A 22,032-nucleotide genomic window follows, 5' to 3' on the forward strand; every position below is an offset into this window, starting at 1 on the left:
CCAAGTGGCCATTCTTCATGCACGAGTTCAGGCAATGAGTGTTTGACAATAGAGGGTATCAGAGCTCAGCCGAATTCTGTTCATTTGAGATCCACACATGCATTTTCCAGTAGGACTCACCGGATAGCAAATAGGATTGGTCACCACAGCCAGTTATAGTGACTCAACTGCTGCTCTGGCCGAGATCAGGTAACTCAGACCTTCTGGTCTGCAGGTAGAGTGCAGGGTAGTGCCCATCAGAGGAGTTAAGTTAGCAACTTCAATGTTTCTTTCATCTGCTACTCTTCTGGTAACTGGTACAGATACCAGCTGTGATACATATACCAGCTGTGATACATATGAACAGCTAACTAGATTACTTTTAATTGTGTTTTATAATTATCTTAAAATACAGTCAAGTGTATACTGCAGTACAACTATTTGCTGTTTTGCTTTTAGTAAAATGTTATATTAGTACTTTGATAAATTTATTGATTTAAACAGAAATTTCAGATGACAACTATGAGTTAGCCACCTTACCTATTGTGCTAAGACCTCGTAACTGGCCATGTATACGATGGACATTGAGCTTGGCTGCCAGTTCTTTTCCTCTCTCTGCTCCTGCATTTGATCTGAGGGAGCCAGATGATTGTGGTTGCATTTTACTAGCATTCACATACTTGTCAAATGCAACAGATGCTCTGCTTGCATCTGGATTGTTGCTTCCATCTTCTACTATACCCCTAATAGAAACAGTTGTACAAGACAAGATTCAGACAGACTAAAGTCAAACCAAACATTCATTGCATATGCAATGCAAACTCAAATATGCATTTTCCCCCCTACATCACAAGTGACTACACTCAAAAAAAAAAAAAAGTACTGCATTGGCTGTAAAGCGCTTTGAGATGCCCGGTGGTCGTGAAAGGCACTATATAAATGCAAGTCTTTCTTTCTTTTTCCTGAAAGAAATAATGCCCAGAATTTGCAATCGGTATGACGGCGTATTCCCGAACTAAATCCCGAACTTGCGATTTGTTAAGTTCCGAATAGACAAATGATCCGCTGCGACTTTCAAGTCCTCATTCAAATGATGTGCTGGCGAAAAGTTAGGCTAATTGCCCGCCTACCATGCATTAATTACCCTGAAAATTTTTACGGCTGGTGCAAACAGGCGCAGGAGTCTGTTGCACGGCATAATGGGAGGGGGGGAATGAGAAATTTTGAGCTAGGTTTATGCTCCAGCCCATAAAAAGCATCCTAAATCGAGTTTTATGGTTCCTATCCAGAGGCCAGAAACATTTAACTATCTGCAAAAGTGCACTAAAGTATTAATAATTACTTTAATATCTATGCATTTAGGTTAAACTGTGCAAATCAAAATAACTTCAATTTACTGTGTGAGGTAAATCTTCTTTTGGAAAGTGCAGTGGGAATAGTAAAAATAAAACAAGGTCAGCTGCTAATTACATTAGCGTCATGATATTATTGGGGCCATCTGTCTTTGGATAGGCTTTTGTGTCGAACAGAAGACAAACCATTGTATAAATAAACAAAACGCATATAATTTACATTTACTAATCACATTCACTTCTTTTGTGATTCACAATGTAAATTATTAAATGAAAATATGAATGTTTAATATCATGCAGAAAGTTATGCATACCCACAAACTAAGGAAAGGGTCTTCAATAATCAAGTAGAGACAGCAGGGACAATTTGATGGACTTTCTGCAAAGCTTAATGCTGTCTCAACGGTTTCCTGATTGGCTAAGAGTCAGGAAGTGAAAAGAGCACTGCCCCACGTGTTCCCAGGTACGCTTACGCACAACGGTGCGCCCCTGGGATCCGTGGGCCACGACACTGCGCAACTCCGCAGCATTTCAAATCAACTTCTCGAAGGGGGGGTTCACAGCAGTTAAGTGCGGATTCCGTTCGGAGGTCGGCGGCGTACTCCTTAGCTACACCACCGACCGCTAATTCAGGGCCAATCACATTCTAAGGTTTAGTGCACTGGATCCTAATTATTTTACTGGATCTAGATAATCTGCTTACACGTGTGAGTTTACGTTTTAGTAACTTGAGGGGATAAATTTTCTTTATTAGCACGTAGAACGCTATGCATATTAGGAATGTGAAGATTGAAAATCCATTATAATTTCTAACAAAGACAGTTTAAACCTGTTATTTCATGATACTATCCATCTAGCTGTGAACATCAACCTTTGAACTCTAACAAAAGCAGTTCATACAAATTTAATAAATGACCTTCTCCCGAGAGATACGAGTTTGTTCCAAAAATGGGCATGTTATCCCATCCACGTCTTGTTTGCACATACTAATCCACGAAAAGTCACTTCAAAGATAGCATATTAACACAAGAGTTAACTTTGCCAAAATTGATATAACTACTGGTTTGAAATGTTTACAAAACAGTAAAACTATCAAGAAATTTATTACATCTTCAGAATCCTCAAGATAAGATTTACACTCTTAAAACCTCTTTCATTATCCATAGCATTTTGAAACTTGAAGCAGTCTTTTTGGGTGAAATTGCAATGCAGTATAAAAATTCTATAGCAGCAAGCAACAAATTTAACAGCTACATAAAGGCTGCAATTAGCCTTAATAATGCACCCTGAATGCTTAAAACAGCATTCCCCAAAACAAAGCTTTATTAATTTACCTGTTCATCAGAATTTGAGTAGAAATTCTGTCAAAACACAATGCAACCAGAGAAACCTGAGTAATATTCTTGTTTGGTTCTTCCACTGATGCTTGCAAGAGACATAAATTCACCTGCAAGTTTTCAAAAAGAAATCCCATATGTAGAGATTAATAGTATTGTTTTAAATAAATTAAAAACATTCTTGGTTTGTGGGTGACACTGGCAAGGCAAGATTAATTGCCCATCCCTAGCTGCCATGCATCAAGAATTAACCATGTTATGTGGGACTGGAGTCACATATAGGCCAGACTGGGGGGGGGGGGCAGGTTCCTTCCCTGCAGAGCGTGAGTTAACCAGCTTGGGTTTTTACAATCATTTTCATGGCCATTTTATCTGGAGCCAGCCCACAAATTATCAGATTCAATTTCCCATCTTGCCATGATCTTTGGCTTGCCAGTGCAGTACCATAACCACCATGCCACTTAACTGTATGAACTATATTAACCTAAGGCACAAACACTGGCTACTTCTTTATATAGTTTCATTTTTTAAAACAAAAGCTGTTATGATGGTACATTTTCCCTTCAGATGTGCATGTTGGGGCTGATATACAATGGTGGGTGGCTAGTGTGGTAAAGTGCATCAGGTTCCTGCTCTCCAGAAAACTAGACACCGAGTCATCAGGTCTACAAGATCTTCAGCACACCCCAACACAGGCAGTGAGTACAAAAGGATTGGGAGAATGACAACAAGTTGTGTGGTAGGCTCTGTAGTCCGGAGCTCTAATTAAATGCCTCAGCACCCCATAATGCAGCTGGGGTGCTGAGGCAGTGCTCCAGCCACACAGTGCTCATTTGGAAAGGATGAAGAATAGAAGGCCTTCTTGAAATCTTTTTTTTTTTTATATAAAGTGGGCCACACTGCCCACATCCTACCAGTGCTGCCCTCAGGCCCAGGACATCAATGTTGGATCCTTCCTCCAGACACTGGGAGCGTGCCTGCTGCACAGCAGGCAGCCAGCAGCTCTTCACTGGCTAGTGTACCGCCAGATAGCACAGCCATGGCACTCCTGCTGCGTCATGAAAAACTAAACAAAATTTAATTTGTTTTTACTGCATGTTCATGAGCGCTAGTTAATTATGCAAACGATTGGTCTTGTAATAATCATTGGGTTCAGCCCATTTGTGCACAGATGCATGCAGCATCTGCATGGTTCCAGTGGTCACATTATTTGCCCATCGAGTTGCTGCAACTTCCCTTCAGAAAGACCACTGCGCACAAATTTATTACAAACAAATTGTTACCAAAAGTTAAATATTAAAAAACAAAATGACAGTCTTCAGAACATTAATAGATTTCTACTCATTTATAATCTTTAAAAACATTGTGCTGTTCCTCCAAGGATTGCCCACGTTCAAAAGCAAATATCTTGCAATATAAATTTGGATAATGGCATACCTTTGGTATGGAAACATTAGCTTGAAGACCCTTTATTTTCACATTATCTTGTTTAGCTGCTGAATTTGTCTGTGTCTGGCCTGATTTTGTGATACCAGTTGTGCCATTTCCTATTTTGGAGGCTCGTCCTTCGTGCTTTGCAGTTGTCTACAGAAAGAGAATTTTTATTCAACAAAAATGTTTAAAATTATAAAAGACAAAGCAGTTTATCTTACCAATAACTACTGTTAGTAGAGGGAAATAAAACAATTATAGGTGCGCAATAAGGTGAATTCTGTTTATAATCTCTGCTGGGAGAAAGCAAGCTGGCCTTTCTCTTTCTGTGCATTCAGAGCTTCAGACATTCTCGGCAATCAGGTTCACATCTCCATAGCTCCATGGTTAGAAATATCAAATTCCCTGTGACAGTCTAATAAAGCAGAGCATTCCATTGATAATAACAACTTGCATTTATATAGCACCTCTAATGTAGTAAAACGTCACAAGGCGCTTCTCAGGAGCGTTATCAAACAAAATTTGACACCAAGTCACATAAGGAGATATTAGACAGAAGCATGGTAGATGGAGTTCAATGTGGAGAAGTGTGAAGTGATGCACTTTGGGAGGACTAATATGGAAAGACTGTACTATAAATGGCACAATTTTGAAAAGTGTAGATGAGCAGAGAGACCTTGGTGTCCATATACACAAATGCTTAAAGGTGGCAGGGCAAGTTGATAAGGTGGTTAAAAAAGCACATGGGTTACTTGGGTTTATAAATAGAGGAATAGAATATAAACGCAAAAACATCATGCTAGAACTTTATAAATCACTGGTTCGGCCTCACCTGGAATATTGTGGGCAATTCGGGGCACCGCACTTCAGTAAAGGCCTTAGATAAGGTAGAGAGGAGGTTTACCAGGATGTTACATGGGGTGAGGGACTTCAGTTATGAGGAGAGGTTGGAAAAGTTAGGACTGATCTCCTTGGAACAGAGAAGGTTAAGAGGTGACCGAACAGAAGTTTAAGATAATGAGAGGTTTGAATAGAGTAGATAGTGAAAAATTATTTCCTCTGGCGAGTAGGTCAATAACCAGAGGTCACAGATTCAAAATCATTGACAAAAGATCTAGAGGGGAGATTACGAGAATGTTTTTCACTCAGAGTTGTCGGGATCTGGAACTCTACCTGAAAAGGTGGTGGACTTGGATTCCAGAAATAATTTTAAAAGGGAGTTGGACAGATACTTGAGCATGAGAAACTTACAGGGTTAAGGACAGAAAGTGGGGGTGTGGGACTAAGCACGACTGCTCTTTCAAAGAGCCAGTAAAGGCACGATGGGCTGAACGGCCTCCTTCTATGCTGTAAGTTTCTATAATGACCAAAAGCTTGGTTAAAGAGGTAGGCTTTAAGGAGCGTCTTAAAGGAGGAGAGGTAGAGAGGCAGAGAGGTTTAGGGAAGGGACTCCCAAGCTTAGGGCCTAGGCAGCTGAAGACATGGCCGTTAATGGCGGAATGATTAAAATCGGGGATGTACAAGAGGCCAGAATTGAAAGAGAGCGGAGATCTCAGAGGGTTGTAGGGCTGTAGGAAGTTACAGAAATATTGAGGGGGGAAGCCATGGAGCAATTGAAAACTAAGGATGAGAATTTTAAAATTGAGGCGTTGCCAGAGCGGCAGCCAATGTATGTTAGCCAGCACAGGGGTGATGGTTGAATGGGACTTGGTATTAGTTAGGATAGGGGCAGCTCCTAATTATGGAGGGTACAAGAAGGGAGACTGGCCAGGATCCAAGTCAAGAGCTAACAAAGGGTTTCATGAGGGTTTCAGCAGCAGATGAGCTGAAACAGGGGCAGAATCGGGCGATGTTACAGAAGTGGAAGTAGTCGGTCTTGGTGATGGAGTGGATGTGGTTGGAAGCTCACCTCGGGGTCAAATACAATACCAAGGTTCAGCCTCGGACAGTTACCAGGGACAGGAATAGAATCAGTGGCCAGGGAACGGAGTTTGTGGTGGGATCTGAAAACAATGGCTTCCTCTGCAATACAAACTGATGGTGGGTGTGTGCATTCACATGCACGTGTGTATAAAAGATAGAAGTTGATCTTTGATGGCGTTGCACTTAGGGAGTCAAGACCAAGTTTAGTCTTCAGGTGGAAAGGGGTTAAAGGGTGGAAGATAATTAGCTGGGGCACGTAGACACAAATCATACATTCAGTTCTTATTCTTACGTAACACTTTGACTTGATATTATTTATGTTCATTTCTCGTCAATTTTTCCAATTCTAAATTCCTATGTCCACATTTTTAACACTGGCCATGTAAACTTCGCATGCTGTAATTACACCTTCCTGCCATTGGTTGCACTACTTAGACTTCCAGAAAGTATGTGATAAGGTTCCAGAATGATGGCTGTTAGAAAAGAGTAAGGGCTAAATGTTCCAAGACTAGGAGTCATTGATGGGGACCCACATACTGTGTGTGACTTAGCGGAAAGTCACATTCATTTAACTAGACAGGCAATGTACACGGGGATTTTCAATAAGCTGCCCAAAAATCCCCTAAATATAGACTGGGATAGTAATAGTGTAAAGGACAGAGAGGGGGAAGAATTTCTGAAGTGTGTTCAGAAGAACCTTCTTAATCAGTATGTTTCTGGCCCCACAAGGAAGGAGACATTGCTGGATCTGGTTCTGGAGAATGAGGTGGGTCAAGTGGAGCAAGTGTCAGTAGGGGAACATTTAGGGAACAGTGATCATAGTATAAGGTTTAGATTAGCTAGGGAAAAGGGCAAGGAGCAATCTAAAGTTAAAATACTTAATTGGAGGAAGGCCAATTTCAGTGGGTTGAGAACGGATCTGGCCCGGGTAAATTGGAATCAAAGATTGGCAGGCAAAACTGTAATTGAACAATGGGCTGCCTTTAAAGAGGAGCTGGTTCAGGTACAGTTGAGGTAGATTCCCACGAGGGGAAAAGTAGGGCAACCAAAGCCAGAGCTGCCTGGATGACAAAAGAGATAGAGAATAAGATGAAGCAGAAAAAGGGGGGTGTATGACAGATGTCAGGTTGAGAATATAAGTGAGAATCAGGCTGAATACAGAAAGCTCAGAGAGGAAGTGAAAAAGGAAATAAGAGGGGCAAAGAGAGAGTATGAGAATAGACTGGCAGCTAACATAAAAGGGAATCCAAAAGTCTTCTATAGGCATATAACTAGTAAACAGGTAGTAAGAGGAGGAGTGGGCGAATTAGGGACTAAATAGGAGACGGACCCCTGGAGGCAAAGGGCATGGCTGAGGTACTAAATGAGTACTTTGCATCTGTCTTTACCAAGGAAGAAGATGCTGCCAAAGTCACAGTGAAAGAGGAGGTAGTTGAGATACTGGATGGGCTAAAAATTGATAAAGAGGTACTAGAAAGGCTGGCTGTACTTAAAGTAGATAAGTCACCAGGACCGGAGGGGATGCATCCTAGGATGCTGAGGCAAGTAAAGGTGGAAATTGCAGAGGTACTGGCCATAATCTTCCAATCCGGGATCCTGGGCTTTATAAATAGAGGCATAGAGTACAAAAGCAAGGAGGTTATGATGAACCTTTACAAAACACTGGTTGAGCCTCAACTGGAGTTTGCATCCAATTCTGGGCACCGCACTTTAGGAAGGATGTAAAGGATTTGGAGAGGGTGCAGAAAAGATTTACAAGAATGGTTTCAGGGATGAGGGACTTCAGTTACATGGATAGACTGGAGAAGCTGGGGTTGTTCTCCTTAGAGCAGAGAAGGTTGAGAGGAGATTTGATAGCGGTGTTCAAAATCATGAGAGTTCTAGATAGAGTCAATAGAGAGAAACTGTTCCCATTGGCGGAAGGGTTGAGAACCAGAGGACACAGATTTAAGGTGATTGGTAGAAGAGGTAGAAGAAGCAAAGGCGACATGCGGAAAAACTTTTTTACGCAGCGAGTGGTTAGGATCTGGAATGCACTGCCTGAAAGGGTGGTGGAGGCAGCGTCAATCATGGCTTTCAAAAGGGAATTGGATAAGTACCTGAAGGAAAAAAATTTGCAGGGCTACGGGGAAAGGGTGGGGGAGTGGAACTAGCTGAAGTGCTCTTGCAGAGAGCCGGTACGGGCTCGACGGGCTGAATAACCTCCTTCTGTGCAATAACCATTCTATGATTGAGGTGCAGGGTAATGGAAAAATTTACCCTCTCTCAAAAGTATTATTGGATGGATTGGAAAGTGGTTGAAATTGCACAGAGAGTGGTTAACAACCAGAGGTACTTAGACTGAGCAAATATTCCCCAGGTTCGATGCTGTATCTTTTACTACTTACTATTTTTATTAACAAACTAACTAGTACAGGTACACTATCCCTTATCCGAAAGCCTTGGGACCAGCTGAGTTTCGGTTTTCGGATTTCAGAAGGTATTATTATAAGACTGGGAAATTTGTATTTAATATAAATTTTAAAAGTTCAGGCTACCTCTTGCGACTGTTCCGTGTCTCATTCCCCTTCCTGCTTCTCTGGAAAGCCGGATATCGGCCGACTCTACTAAGCTGGCCCGCAAATCAGGTCGGGTGGGGGGGGAGAAAAGAATATTGGACGGGCCGCGGTTCAGGTCGGGGGGGTGGGGTGTCGGGGTCGGGGGGGGGTGGTGGGGGGAGTCAGGGGGGGAGAAAAGAATATCGGACGGGCCGCGGTTCGGGTCGGGTGAAAAGAATATTGGACGGGTCTGGGGTCGGGTCGGGTGTGGGGGGGGGGGGGGGGGGGGAGAAAAGAATGTCGGACGGGCCGCGGGTCGGGTGAGAAAAGAATATCGGACGGGCCGCTGCAGCTATCGGACCGGCCGCTGTATTGTTGGGTTCACTCTCCCGGTACCTCCTTCACACTGCCCGGCTCGGCCTGCAATCTCCTACCCAGGAGGGAACTCTGTGACCCTCTGCCCTGCTCAGCGTAAGTCATGCGCCACTCTGGTCATGTCGTGCGCACGACTTACGCTGAACGAAAAAACTTTCGGTTTTTAGAGGTTTTCGGTTTTCGGAAGTTCGGATAAAGGATAGTCTACCTGTACTATCAAATTTGAAGACAATACAAAACTGTATGCAAGAGTTGGCAATAAAATAGGCTGCAAACCAATTCATAATTCTATAGCGGGAATTGAACTCGCAGCTTTCTGACTTGGACAGAAGTGCTACCAATTGAGCCAAGCTGATACTACGCTGAAAATCTCCACCATGTGGCATTTTAAACTGGTCTGTAAATTTATTTTTAAATATAAAAGTGCAGTGAATATTACCCAGTGATCGGAGCTATTTTCATAAAAAGATTAATTTGGCTTTTTTGAGAAATATAGTAAGGGAACATAGCATTCCATCCCTTATTGTCTTACCTGAATTCCACATAGCACTTACCGTTTCTGAACTAGCTGATTTGCTGTTCAGAAGAGCCTCTTTCAGCACTTTAGCATGCAGATCATCCACAATCGCAGCAGGATGCCAAATGCTCGAAAAGTGAACCATTGCTTCAAAATATCTAACAATAAGAATAATTAGTAATTAGTTTCTCACATAGAAAGAACACATACAACAGACTGAAGGACTAAGACAGATTTATTCAATGAAATGTCTGTGCTATACTGTCCAATAGGGCCCAAACTCTGAGTTTTCTGTAAATTCAATACAGTATATTTACTCATTCTAAAAGTAGAAGTGATCCTGAACTGTCTACTTCAGCTTGAAATGGTAATTACATAAAATGGGTTGAGTCTTTCTCATTTTAAGAGTAGAGTTCAACATTCACATATTTAGATAGATCTCTCCAGCTTGGGGGCCAATGATAGATGTGTGGGGGATGGGGCAGTTCCAGCATTGGAAGGAGGAGGAAGTTACTTAGGGATGTTGTCACTTTAAATGTTCATTGTCAACTGACTATTTCTGCCATCCCTGCTTAACCAGTGATTTTGTCTGTTAGATTAAGAAATCTTCTCTATTATAAGTGAAGGTTAAACATATGTGCAACAATCAGTAAAGACACATTGACAAAGAATCTTAATATTTTAAATTGTCAATTTTTTTTTTTTTTTTTTTTTTTTTTTAAATAGTTGCATTCTATACTTTCTTTCAATAATCTGATAGTGAAATGCCTTCACCATCAGAGGCAGGGTGTCTTAAGCAATTGAAGACAGGATATTGGGGGAAGAAACGGCAGCGGATGGCAATGGATGACTAGGAATACAGTTGGAGAAGAGCAGCTCAGAAAGGAGCTGCCAGCCCAGCAGCCATCTTGTCCCTGTCCAGTGTCCATTCCCTGCTACCAGGAAATATGTATTTTATTAATTATTACATTTAAACAGGCCTATGCAACCTAAGCTTTTCCTGTGTCCATTCGCGTGCGCACTTTGGTTGCCGCTCCGGACCCGAGCCACTCCACTTTTTCCCCACTATTTTCCTTTTCTCTCTATCCCTCCCTGAAAGCACTCTTCTTTTGTCATGCCTCCTTTCAGCTCTCCTCTCTCAGATACACTGCCCTCCCAAATCCCTACCCCAATCCCTCATTACTCTTCAACCTTCCTACTCTCCTGCCGCAGTCCCAGGCTTCACTCCCTCTCGGATAAGCCCACAGCTTCCCTCTGTGCCTCTCTTGGCATCCTACGAAGGGCCCACCGAGGCACTCGTCGCTGCTACCTTACGAGCAGCAGCCCCAACTGTCCCATCCTACTCTCTCGCTGACTTTCCCGCCCAGCGCGGCCACTGGGGGCAAATCTTGCCACTCTCCTCCCCATCAAACTCATCCCCCCCCCCCCCCAGCGCTGACCCTGTGGAAGTTGGCAGTGGGACAGCCATCACCGACCCTCTCCACATCTCCCTCCAGAATGTCCGTTCACTTGCGAACAAGGCCCTTGCCATCCATGAGCTTATCGTGGATGACTGCATCGATATCATGGCCCTTGGTAGAGGGTGATGACACCTTACCCTTAAATGAAGCCTCCCTGCCTGGCTCTACCTTCCACCACTTGCCCCACTCAGACCACCGTGGTGGTGGTGTGGCTCTCATCACCAAATCACACCTTGGGCTGTCCCCCTATTCCTCCAGAGGTTTCTCCTCCTTTGAGCATCTCACCTTATTCCACCCCTCTCACCTCTCATTTTAAATTCTTGTTCTCTACCGCCCACCCAAGTACCATCAAAATCGACTTCTCATCCTCGGTGATTTCAACTTCCATCTCAATTCATCATGTTCCCTCTCCTCTGAGTTCACGAGCCTCCTACTCTCCCTTAATCGCTCCCTCCATGTAAACTCCCCAACCCATATTCACGGCCACCCCCTCGACCTTGCCATCTCTCGTGGCCTCGCTACTCCCATCATGTCAATTGCAGATAAGGCCATCTCTGACCATTTCCTCGTATCGCTCTCCACCCACATCCCCCTTTCACCCGCCCACCCCCCCCCCCAACCCTACTTCCTTCTGTGTCCGCCCCTGGAAAAAACTCTCTTCCAACTGCACTTATGAAATCCCAACTGTCCAGCCTCTGGCCCTCCATTCACCATGACATTTCTGCAGTTACCGATCTGCTCAACCACACCCTCACCACTATCTTTGATACCCTCGTCCCTTTTAAAACAATTACCTACTCTCACCCTGGCCGTTCCCCTGGTACGGCTCTCATCTTCACTCCCTTAAGTCCAAGGGACGCAGACTCGAACGGATATGGCGGACAACTGGTTTAGTCATTCACCGCCAGATCTGGTTGGACCACATAAAGCACTATCGGGCCCTGCTCTCGTCTGCCAAAATTGCTCACTATTCCAGAATCATTCTGGAATGCAAAGATAAACCCCGGCTCCTATTCTCTACTGCTAACCGTCTTCTTAAATCCCTCTCCCCTGTCTCCTCCACCTTCACCTCCGATAACAAATGTGAGGAGCTCATGGACATCTTTGTCTCCAAGATTGAGACCATCCGTTCAGCTGCCTCTGCCACTTCCCTTCCTTCCCCTAGCCCACTGGGCCAAACTTCCCCCAAGGTTCTCCCCTGCCCTAGAGCCCTGAACTCACATCTTTCTCTAGTTTCTCTCCGATCTCCCCTCATGACCTCTCTGCGCTCATCTTGTCCATGATACCCACCTCCTGCTCCCTCGACCCTATTCCCACCAAACTGCTGACCACCCAATTTCCTTTTCTGGCTCCCATGTTAGCTGATATGGTTAACGGTTTTCTTTCCTCAGGTACTGTCCCCCTCTCCCTCAAATCTGCCGTCATTACCCCTCTCAAAAAACCAAACCTTGATCCCTCCATCCTTGCAAACTACCACCCCATCTCCAACCTCCGTTTCCTCTCCAAAGTCTTTGAACGTGTTGTTGCATCCCAAATCCGTGCCCATCTTTCCGGCATTTCCATGTTTGAATCCCTCCAATCAGGTTTCCGCCCTTGTCACAGTACCAAAACGGCTCTCATCAAAGTCACAAATGACATCTTTTGTGACTGTGACAAAGGTAAACTATCCTTCCTCGTCCTTCTTGACTTGTTTGCAGCCTTTGACACGGTTGACCACTCCATCCTCTTCCAACGCCTCTCCACCGTCGTCCAGCTGGGTGGGACTGCACTCACCTGGTTCCATTCTTATCTATCTTATCGTAACCAGAGAATCACCTGCAACGGCTTCTCTTCCTGCTCCCGCATCGTTACCTCTGGTGTCCCCCAAGGATCTATCCTTGGCCCCCTCCTATTTCTCATCTACATGTTGCCCCTTGGCGACATCATCCGAAAACACAGCATCAGTTTCCACATGTACACTGACAACACGCAGCTCTGCCTCACTACTTCTTCTCTCGACCCCTCCACGGTATCTAAATCGTCAGACTGCTTGTCCGACATACAGTTCTGGATGAGCAAAAATTTTCTCCAATTAAATATTGGGAAAACTGAAGCCATTGTTTTCGGTCCCCTCCACAAACTCCGTTCCCTAGCCACTGACTCCATCCCTCTCCCTGACATCCGTCTGAGGCTGAACCACACTGTTTGCAATCTTGGTGTCATATTTGACCCCGAAATGAGCTTCCGACCACATATCCACAGTATAACAAAGACCGTCTACTTCCACCTCTGTAACATCGTCCATCTCCGCCCTGCCTCAGCTCATCCGCTGCTGAAACCCTCATCCATGCCTTTGTTACCTCTAGACTTGACTATTCCAACGCACTCCTGGCTGGCCTCCCACATTCCACCCTACATAAACTTGAGGTCATCCAAAACTCGGCTGCCCGTGTCCTAACTCGCACCAAGTCCCGTTTGCCCATCACCCCTGTGCTTGCTGACCTACATTGGCTCCCGGTTAAGCAGCGCCTCGATTTCAAAATTCTCGTCCTCGTTTTCAAATCCCTCCATGGCCTCGCACACACTCCCAGGCAAAAGCAATCGAATACCTATACACAATACAATGATAACAGCACCATCAAACTCCATGTGCTCAGGCCAAGGCAATCGAGTACCTATCACCAATGTCAGACATAACAGCCTCCTTCCTATCTCTGTAATCTCCTTCAGCCCCACCCCCCACCCCCCAGATATCTGCGCAACTCTAATTCTGCCCTCGAGGATCCCTGATTATAATCGCTCAATCTTTGGTGGCCGTGCCTTCTGTTGCCTAGGCCCTAAGCTCTGGAATTCCCTGCCTAAACCTGTCCGCCTCGCTACCTGTCTTTCCTTCTTTAAGACACTCCTTAAAACCTACCTCTTTGACCAAGCTTTTGGTCACCTGCCCTAATTTATCCTTATGTGGATCGGTGTCAAATTGTGTCTTAAAATACTCCTGTGCAGCGCCTTGGGACGTTTTACTATGTTAAAGGCACTATATCAATACAAGTTGTTGTTATTGTAATCAGTTAACATGTTGTAAAAAGGTAGTACTGCTATACCTCTCAGAAGCGCACCATAACATTACTTTACATCATTTTGTGCAGAAGATGCCCACCATTTAAACAAAGTACCACCTCTTACTTAGAGTGTGTGTCCCACCTGCAATGCTACAAAAATAACCAACAAGTACTTAGCCATTCATTCTTTCAAGGTGGATAAACTGAGTATTACAGCTTAGAATGTGCATGGAGCACAGGAAACTGCAGGCATTGTGTACAGTGCTTGCCACTCCATCACAAGTCCTGGCTTCAGACACTCCTAACAATAAAAACACAGATCAGCAGCACCTCATATTGCCATTCGATAGTAACAAGAGAAGTGCCTTTCTCTCTCTCACACACATACAATCAGTTTGCTCTGCTTATTGCCGTTAGTGACAATACAACTTAACCAATTAACAACAAGGATAGAAATTAACACAGAGCCACACATGTAAGTGAATTTCAAGCATTTAGCAACCACTTAAAAAAAACGCCAATCAACCCAGGCACTCCTCTAGTCAGCTGTAAAATGACAATGGCAGAGATCTCAGTACTGGTTTCTAACCTGTTCACTTGGTCAGTCATGATAAAGGGATAAAGTAATACATTAGCCACCCAGTAAAAGCACCTTCATTCTACAAATGGAAAGAACCCCACACACACCTCCTTTCGTGGACATGAATGGTGCACTCACCTGTCCAAGGCTTCTGTCACAAGTGGGGTAAGGACAATATCCACCGCTCCTTTTACTTCTACGATGGCAGTGGTCCTGGTCTGAGAGACTGGCTGATCAAGACTCCACTGCTCAGTAACTGTTTCATCATCTGTATTTTCCATCGCCGTCTTTTCCAGTGGAGTATAAGGAGTACTAGAATTTTTTTTTAAATGAGTAATATTTTACTTCAATTAATTACTTTGTTTCAGACATTTATACAAACAATTCTGCAAATCATAGGTGTTCAATTGACTTACTAGTATTATTTCTGGTACTATATACAATTTTTTTTTTTTTTTTTTATAATTGTGTTATAATAGCATAGCTGAAAGCAGCTTTCAAAAGTTAGAACAATGAGGTCTCTGGGAGTGTCAATATTTGTATGAGGTCCATGACACAATAATTTGCAAATGCTGCTGTAGAACAATGTGATAACATTTTGAATAGTATTTGCAAAATATTATGTTCCGACAGTCAATAATAAAGGAATAAATACCTTGAGTTTGATCCCATTAGTTGAGCACCTCTGTCGAGTAATGCACTTGCTGCAAGACCTTGTTTGATTACCTAAAAGTAAATTAACCTACAACAGTTAATATCTTTCAGGTACAGAGTAAACAACTGTTAGATAGCCAATACATTCTTATATATGGTTCAATTCTTTTGCTTTTGAGATTAGACCCAATACCTGAATTATTGGGCCAGAATTGGCTAGAATGGGGCATCTCGTAGCATGCCCAGTGAATTGGGTATTTTCCTCACCCTTCAGCTCAAAAATGTTTGCGCTGCAATTTGTGGAGGTGCGAGTTGATAAAGGTGCAGCGAGGTCAACAGGGCATCTGGGACCAATAAGATTTAAGGGTAGAGAAAGAAACAGAGCGAACGACGGAGAAGGAAATAGGGTGAATTAAAGTCAAATCAGATACAGAAAGAGAAGTAAAGAGGCAAAAAATGGTCTCTTTCTTTCTCTCTCTGTTAATCCAAAGGAAAAGAAAGAAAGACATTTAAAATTTTAAATTTAAAAACCCTCTAGGAACAATTTACTACCTGCAGGAGTGAGACTCCACAGTTTCAATATTTCCCTTCAGGCCTTCCATCTTTTGGATGAGATGTTAAACCGAGGCCACGTCTGCTCTCTCAGGTGGGTGTAAAAGATCCCATGGCACTATTTCGAAGAGGAGCAGGGGAGTTATCCCCGGTGTCCTGGCCAAAATTTATCCCTCAATCAACATCACAAAAAACAGATTATTTGGTCATCATCACATTGCTGTTTGTGCAACCTTGCCGAGTGCAAATTGGCTGCTGCATTTCCTACATTACAACAGTGACTACACTTCAAAAGCACTTCATTGGCCGTGAAGTGCTTTAAGACATCCGACGGTCATGAAAGGTGCTATACAAATGCAAGTTTTTTCTTTTTCTTTTTTTCCCCAGAGGTTGAGCATTGCAGGAACACTAACCATGAGTCCTTGCATCGTGAAATACCAGCCCTATCTTTCTGTGTCGAGTTTAATTTGTATTTATGGCACAAATCTTGAAACTCATGGGGAGGTTGACGCCGAGATCCTGCTTTCCTTAGGCAAACGGCAGAGCGGTGCAAAATTGCCCAGCAATTTGTGATGATTCGCAACTCACATAAGAACATAAGAAGTAGGAGCAGGAGTAGGCCATACGGCCCCTCGGGCCTGCTCCGCCATTCAATAGGATCATGGCTCATCCGAACCTAGACTCACGTCCACTTCCCTGCCCTCTCCCTGTAACCCCTAATTCCCTTATCAGCTAGGAAACTGTCTATCTCAGTTTTAAATTTATTTAATGTCGCAGCTTCCACAGCTCTCTGAGGTAGCAAATTCCATAGATTTACTACCCTCTCAGTGAAGAAGTTTCTCCTCATCTCAGTTTTGAAATGGCAGCCCCTTATTCTAAGATTATGCCCCCTAGTTCTAGTCTCACCCATCAGTGGAAACATCCTCCCCGCATCCACGCGATCAAGCCCCCTCACAATCTTATATGTTTCGATAAGATCGCCTCTCATTCTTCTGAATTCCAATGAGTAGAGGCCCAACCTACTCAACCTTTCCTCATAAGTCAACCCCCTCATCTCCGGAATCAACCGAGTGAACCTTCTCTGAACTGCCTCAAGAGCAAGTATATCTTTTCTTAAATATGGAAACCAAAACTGTACGCAGTATTCCAGGTGTGGCCGAACCAGTACCCTGTATAACTGAAGCAAGACTTCCCTGCTTTTATACTCCATCCCCCTTGCAATAAAAGCCAAGATTCCATTGGCCTTCCTGATCACCTGCTGTACCTGCATACTAACCTTTTGTGTTTCATGCACCAGGACCCCCAGATCGCTTTGTAGCACTTTGCAGTTTCTTTCCATTTAGATAATAACTTGCTCTTTGATTTTTTTCTGCCAAAGTGCATAACCTCACACTTTCCAACATTATATTCCATCTGCCAAATTTCTGCCCACTCATTTAGCCTGTCTGTCCTTTTGCAGGTTATTTATGTCCTCCTCACTCACTGCTTTCCCTCCCATCTTTGTATTGTCGGCAAACTTGGATACGTTGCACTTGGTCCCCTCCTCCAAATCGTTAATATAGATTGTAAAGAGTTGGGGTCCCAGCACTGACCCGTGCAGAACACCACTAGTTACTGATTGCCAACCCGAGAATGAACCATTTATCCCAACTCTCTGTTTTCTGTTAGATAGCCAATCTTCCACCCATGCCAGTATATTATCCCCAATCCTGTGATTTTTTATCATGTGCAGTAATCTTTTGTGTAGCACCTTGTCAAATGCCTTTTGGAAGTCCAAATACACCACATCCACTGGTTCCCCTTTATCCATTGTTTGAAGGTCGAGAGCTGGATTGACAGTTTGAAGGTCGAGAGCTGGAGTGACAGTTTGAAGGTCGAGAGCTGGAGAGACAGTTTGAAGGTCGAGAGCTGGAGAGACAGTTTGAAGGTCGAAAGCTGGAGAGACAGTTTGAAGGTCGAGAGCTGGAGAGACAGTTTGAAGGTCGAGAGCTGGAGAAAGGTCGAGAGCTGGAGAGACAGTTTGAAGGTCGAGAGCTGGAGAGACAGTTTGAAGGTCGAGAGCTGGAGAGACAGTTTGAAGGTCGAAAGCTGGAGAGACAGTTTGAAGGTCGAGAGCTGGAGAGACAGTTTGAAGGTCGAGAGCTGGAGAGACAGTTTGAAGGTCGAAAGCTGGAGAGACAGTTTGAAGGTCGAGAGCTGGAGAGACAGTTTGAAGGTCGAGAGCTGGAGAAAGGTCGAGAGCTGGAGAGACAGTTTGAAGGTCGAGAGCTGGAGAGACAGTTTGAAGGTCGAGAGCTGGAGAGACAGTTTGAAGGTCGAGAGCTGGAGTGACAGTTTGAAGGTCGAGAGCTGGAGAGACAGTTTGAAGGTCGAGAGCTGGAGAGACAGTTTGAAGGTCGAGAGCTGGAGAGACAGTTTGAAGGTCGAGAGCTGGAGTGACAGTTTGAAGGTCGAGAGCTGGAGAGACAGTTTGAAGGTCGAGAGCTGGAGAGACAGTTTGAAGGTCGAGAGCTGGAGAGACAGTTTGAAGGTCGAGAGCTGGAGCGACAGTTTGAAGGTCGAGAGCTGGAGCGGGCAGTTTGAAGGTCGAGAGCTGGAGTGACAGTTTGAAAGACGAGAGCTGGAGCGGAACCCGGTTACCTGGACGCCAAGTTGGACAGCCAGGGGTAATGTGCAGGCCAGGTGTGTGGAGGAAACCGAGGGGAAACATCGAGAAAAACTGAGAGGAAACATCGAGAGAGAGAGAGGGGAAACATCGAGAGAGACCAAGATGGAAACATCGAGAAAGACTGAGGGGGCACTTTATTTGGTTAATTTTATTAATTTATTAATTAATTATTAATTAATTAAATTTATTTAATTATAAGTTGTGAGTTCCTTACGATGCTCTCCCAGTGCGGCCACCCTGTAACCAGAGATTATTCTAGAAGCCTGGGTAGAAATATCAATGTAATTACTGTAGAAATTACTTTTTTTACATTATTGCTTGTTCATTTTATGTGGTGTCTTTTTTATGTCTTTTATTTATTTTATGTCTGCATTATTTATATTTAAAGATTGTATGCGTGTATATGTCAGTATGTGTTTTTTTGTGATGGCGCTGATGAAGATGGCTGCCGTCCTTGCGAGCTCCGTGCGTACCAGGCAGCTAAGTGTTCTTGCTGCTTGGTGCTCTCGGCTCGTCAAGAAAAAAGCATTTCACTGACTAGATTACACTTCTTGTATTTAGTTATGTGACCAATAAAAATTGAAATTGAAATTGAAAATCCACCCTGTTTGTTACATCCTCAAAGAATTCGAGCAAATTTGTCAAACATGACTTCCCCTTCATAAAACCATGCTGACTCTGTCCGATTAAATTATGCTTATCCAAATGTCCTGTTGCTGCTTCCTTAATAATGGACTCCAACATTTTACCAACCACAGATGTTAGGCTAACTGGTCTATAGTTTCCAGCCTTTTGTCTACCTCCCTTTTTAAATAAGGGCATTACATTAGCAGTTTTCCAATTTGCTGGGAACTTTCCTGAATCCAGGGAGTTTTGGAAAATTACCACCAATGCATCCGCAATCCCTACTTCTACTTCTTTCAAGACCCTAGGATGTAAGCCATCAGGTCATGGGGATTTATCCGCCTTAAGTCCCATTATCTTACTGAGTACCATCTCCTTAGTGATTTTAATCTTGTTTAGCTCCTCCCCCCCATAGCCCCCTGTTTGTCCAGTGTTGGGATATTTTTTAGTGTCCTCTACTGTAAAGACTGATACAAAATATTTGTTCAGCGTATTTGCCATCTCCATGTTCCCCACTACTAATTTCCTGGTCTCGTCCTCGAAGAGACCAACATTCACTTTAGCCACCCTATTTCTTTTTATATAACTGTTGAAACTCTTGCCATCTGTTTTTATATTTTTTGCTAGTTTACTTTCATAATCTATCTTCCCTTTCTTAATTAATCTTTTAGTTATTCTTTGCTGGCTTTTAAATGCTTCCCAATCTTCTATCCTCCCACTAGATTTGGCTACTTTATATGCCCTTGTTTTCAGTCGGATACTATCCTTTATTACTTAGCCACGGATGGCTATCTTCTTTTACGCCCCTTTTTCCTCAGTGGAATATATTTTTCTTGAAAGCGTATCTCTTCCTCGCTACAAATTGCTGGATTTTGTTTTACATAATAATGACTCCATGCACTTTTAACTCGCCGTTATTGAACCAGCAAATTCTCACCCAATGTTTTTTTTAGCACTCCAAACAAACAAACTGCTCTATAACAAACTACTCTATAACAAAGCATAGCAACACAGCCTGCAGCAGAAGAAGTGCAGTTAGATATAAAAATACAGTAAATCTCTTCTGGAAAATTAATTTTTAACAGAAGAACCACACAGATGAACCTTGGTCAGGTTTAAACATCAAGAGTACAGCATTACATATGTTCTAGCACTAACAGCATGACGTATATTTTGTTCTCAATGGCATCATATACTCTGGTCTTTACAGCACCATGTATATTCTATTGCTCAAGCAGCAAGTGGCCAGTGATGTGTGAAATGCCAGACGATTGTTGAGTTTAGCTTTACCAGGAATTTAGCCTCAAAGGGAATTCAGCTTTGAGGTGCAGTTGGACAAGAGGTTTTCTTTTTTTAATTAATGTGCCTAAAGTGAGTAAGCAGAGTTTGATTCTTAGGAAATGTTGGTGCGAGTGGGAGTACGCTACTGACATTTTTAACTTAGACAGATGCATGGCAGCACAGGGTACCTTCATGATGTGTTGCATGTGATACGTGGGTCATCATGGATCGTCAATGTATTCAGAGTCAGCACGTTTGCACTAAATGTAGGAAAATGGAGTCCCTGCAGCAGCGGACCTCTGCTCGAGGAGTAATTCACGACACTTAACAACATCAGAGAGGATACGAGGCTTCTGGATCATACTGTCCAGAATGTGATCACCCAAGAGGCAGTCCTAGAGAGTTTAAGACACATGGATATTGTAGACCATATGCAGAGGCAACAGAAGAAGGCAGGACATGCAGTTTCAGCGAACTCAAGTTATTGAAATCGTCCAATTGACTCAGTGTTGGACAAGTACGACGTAGCAGTATCAGGCTGTCCTGAGCAACATGAAGCAATGGAGTATCCAACAGGATAATAAGAATATAAGGAACAGGAGCAGGAGTAGGCCCCTCGAGCCTGCTCCGCCATTCAAGAATATCATGGCTGATCTAATCTTGGCCTCAACTCCATTTTCCTGCCCGCTCCCCATAACCCTTGACTCCCTTATCGTTCAAAAATCTGTCTATCTCCACCTTAAATATATTCAATGACCCAGCCTCCACAGCTCTCTGGGGTAGAGAATTCCGAAGATTCACGACCCTCTAAGAGAAGAAATTCCTCCTCATCTCCGTTTTAAAGGGCGACCCCTTATTCTGAAACTATGCCCCCTAGTTCTAGATTCCCCCACAAGGGGAAACATCCTCTCTGCATCTACCCTGTCAAGCCCCCTCAGAATCTTATATGTTTCAATAAGATCATCTCTCATTCTTCTAAACTTCAACGAGTATAGGCCCAACCTTTCTTCATAAGACAACCCCTTCATCTCAGGAATTAACCTAGTGATCCTTCTCTGAACTGCCTCCAATGCAAGTATATCCCTCCTTAAATAAGGACCAAAACTGTACGCAGTACTCCAAGTGTGGTCTCACTAATGCCCTGTACAGTTGTATTAAGACTTCCCTACTTTTATACTCCCCTACCTTTATACTCCATACCCCTTGCAATAAAGGCCAATATTCCATTTGCCTTCCTAATTACTTGCCGTACCTGCATGCTAACCTTTTGTGTTTCATGTACAAGGACGCCCAGATCCCTCTGTGCCGCAGCATTTTGTAGTCTCCCTCCATTTAAATAATAATTTGCTTTTTTATTTTTTGTACCAAAGTGGATAACCTCACATTTTCCCACATTATACTCTGGTCTTAATATGAGAGGCAGATCGACTACAAGAGTGTGGTTGTAGTGGAAGGTTTTATATTCTTATAAAAATAAAACTTTTTTCTGCAGTCATAACTGGGTATCCCAAATGTTACGTTACCTCCCTTGCGCCAGCATGGAAAAAATTCTCAGAGGGAAAATACAGCAGCGAAAAGCTGTGGTCCATGTTGGAACAAATGACAGTTTGTTTGACGTATATTTGAGGTATCTCAGAAGGAGTTTCAGGAGTTAGAAAAGTAAGAACTCCAGGGCAGCAATTTCCAGATTAGGCCCTGTCACGTGCTGAACAGGTTAAGGAGAG

The 22,032-nt window shown here is 43.5% G+C and overlaps 1 protein-coding gene across 10 annotated transcripts in view; it reads right to left on the reverse strand.

The window, feature by feature from the left end:
- Positions 1-22,032, reverse strand: part of bltp1 (bridge-like lipid transfer protein family member 1) — a 567,108-nt gene that overhangs the window by 272,061 nt on the left and 273,015 nt on the right. For all 10 annotated transcript variants that reach the window (XM_086009761.1, XM_086009749.1, XM_086009753.1 and 7 more), the window contains 6 exons: positions 15,185-15,255; positions 14,668-14,841; positions 9,489-9,609; positions 4,106-4,252; positions 2,666-2,778; positions 520-722 (listed from right to left, as the gene is read on the reverse strand). In XM_086009761.1, coding sequence (XP_085865887.1) covers positions 520-722; positions 2,666-2,778; positions 4,106-4,252; positions 9,489-9,609; positions 14,668-14,841; positions 15,185-15,255 — 829 coding nt within the window. The remainder of the gene's footprint in view (positions 1-519; positions 723-2,665; positions 2,779-4,105; positions 4,253-9,488; positions 9,610-14,667; positions 14,842-15,184; positions 15,256-22,032) is intronic.

Source organism: Somniosus microcephalus, chromosome 2, assembly GCF_052327205.1.
Source record: "Somniosus microcephalus isolate GS21.2 chromosome 2, FLI_Smic_1.0, whole genome shotgun sequence".
In the NCBI taxonomy this organism is placed as follows: Eukaryota; Metazoa; Chordata; class Chondrichthyes; order Squaliformes; family Somniosidae; genus Somniosus; species Somniosus microcephalus.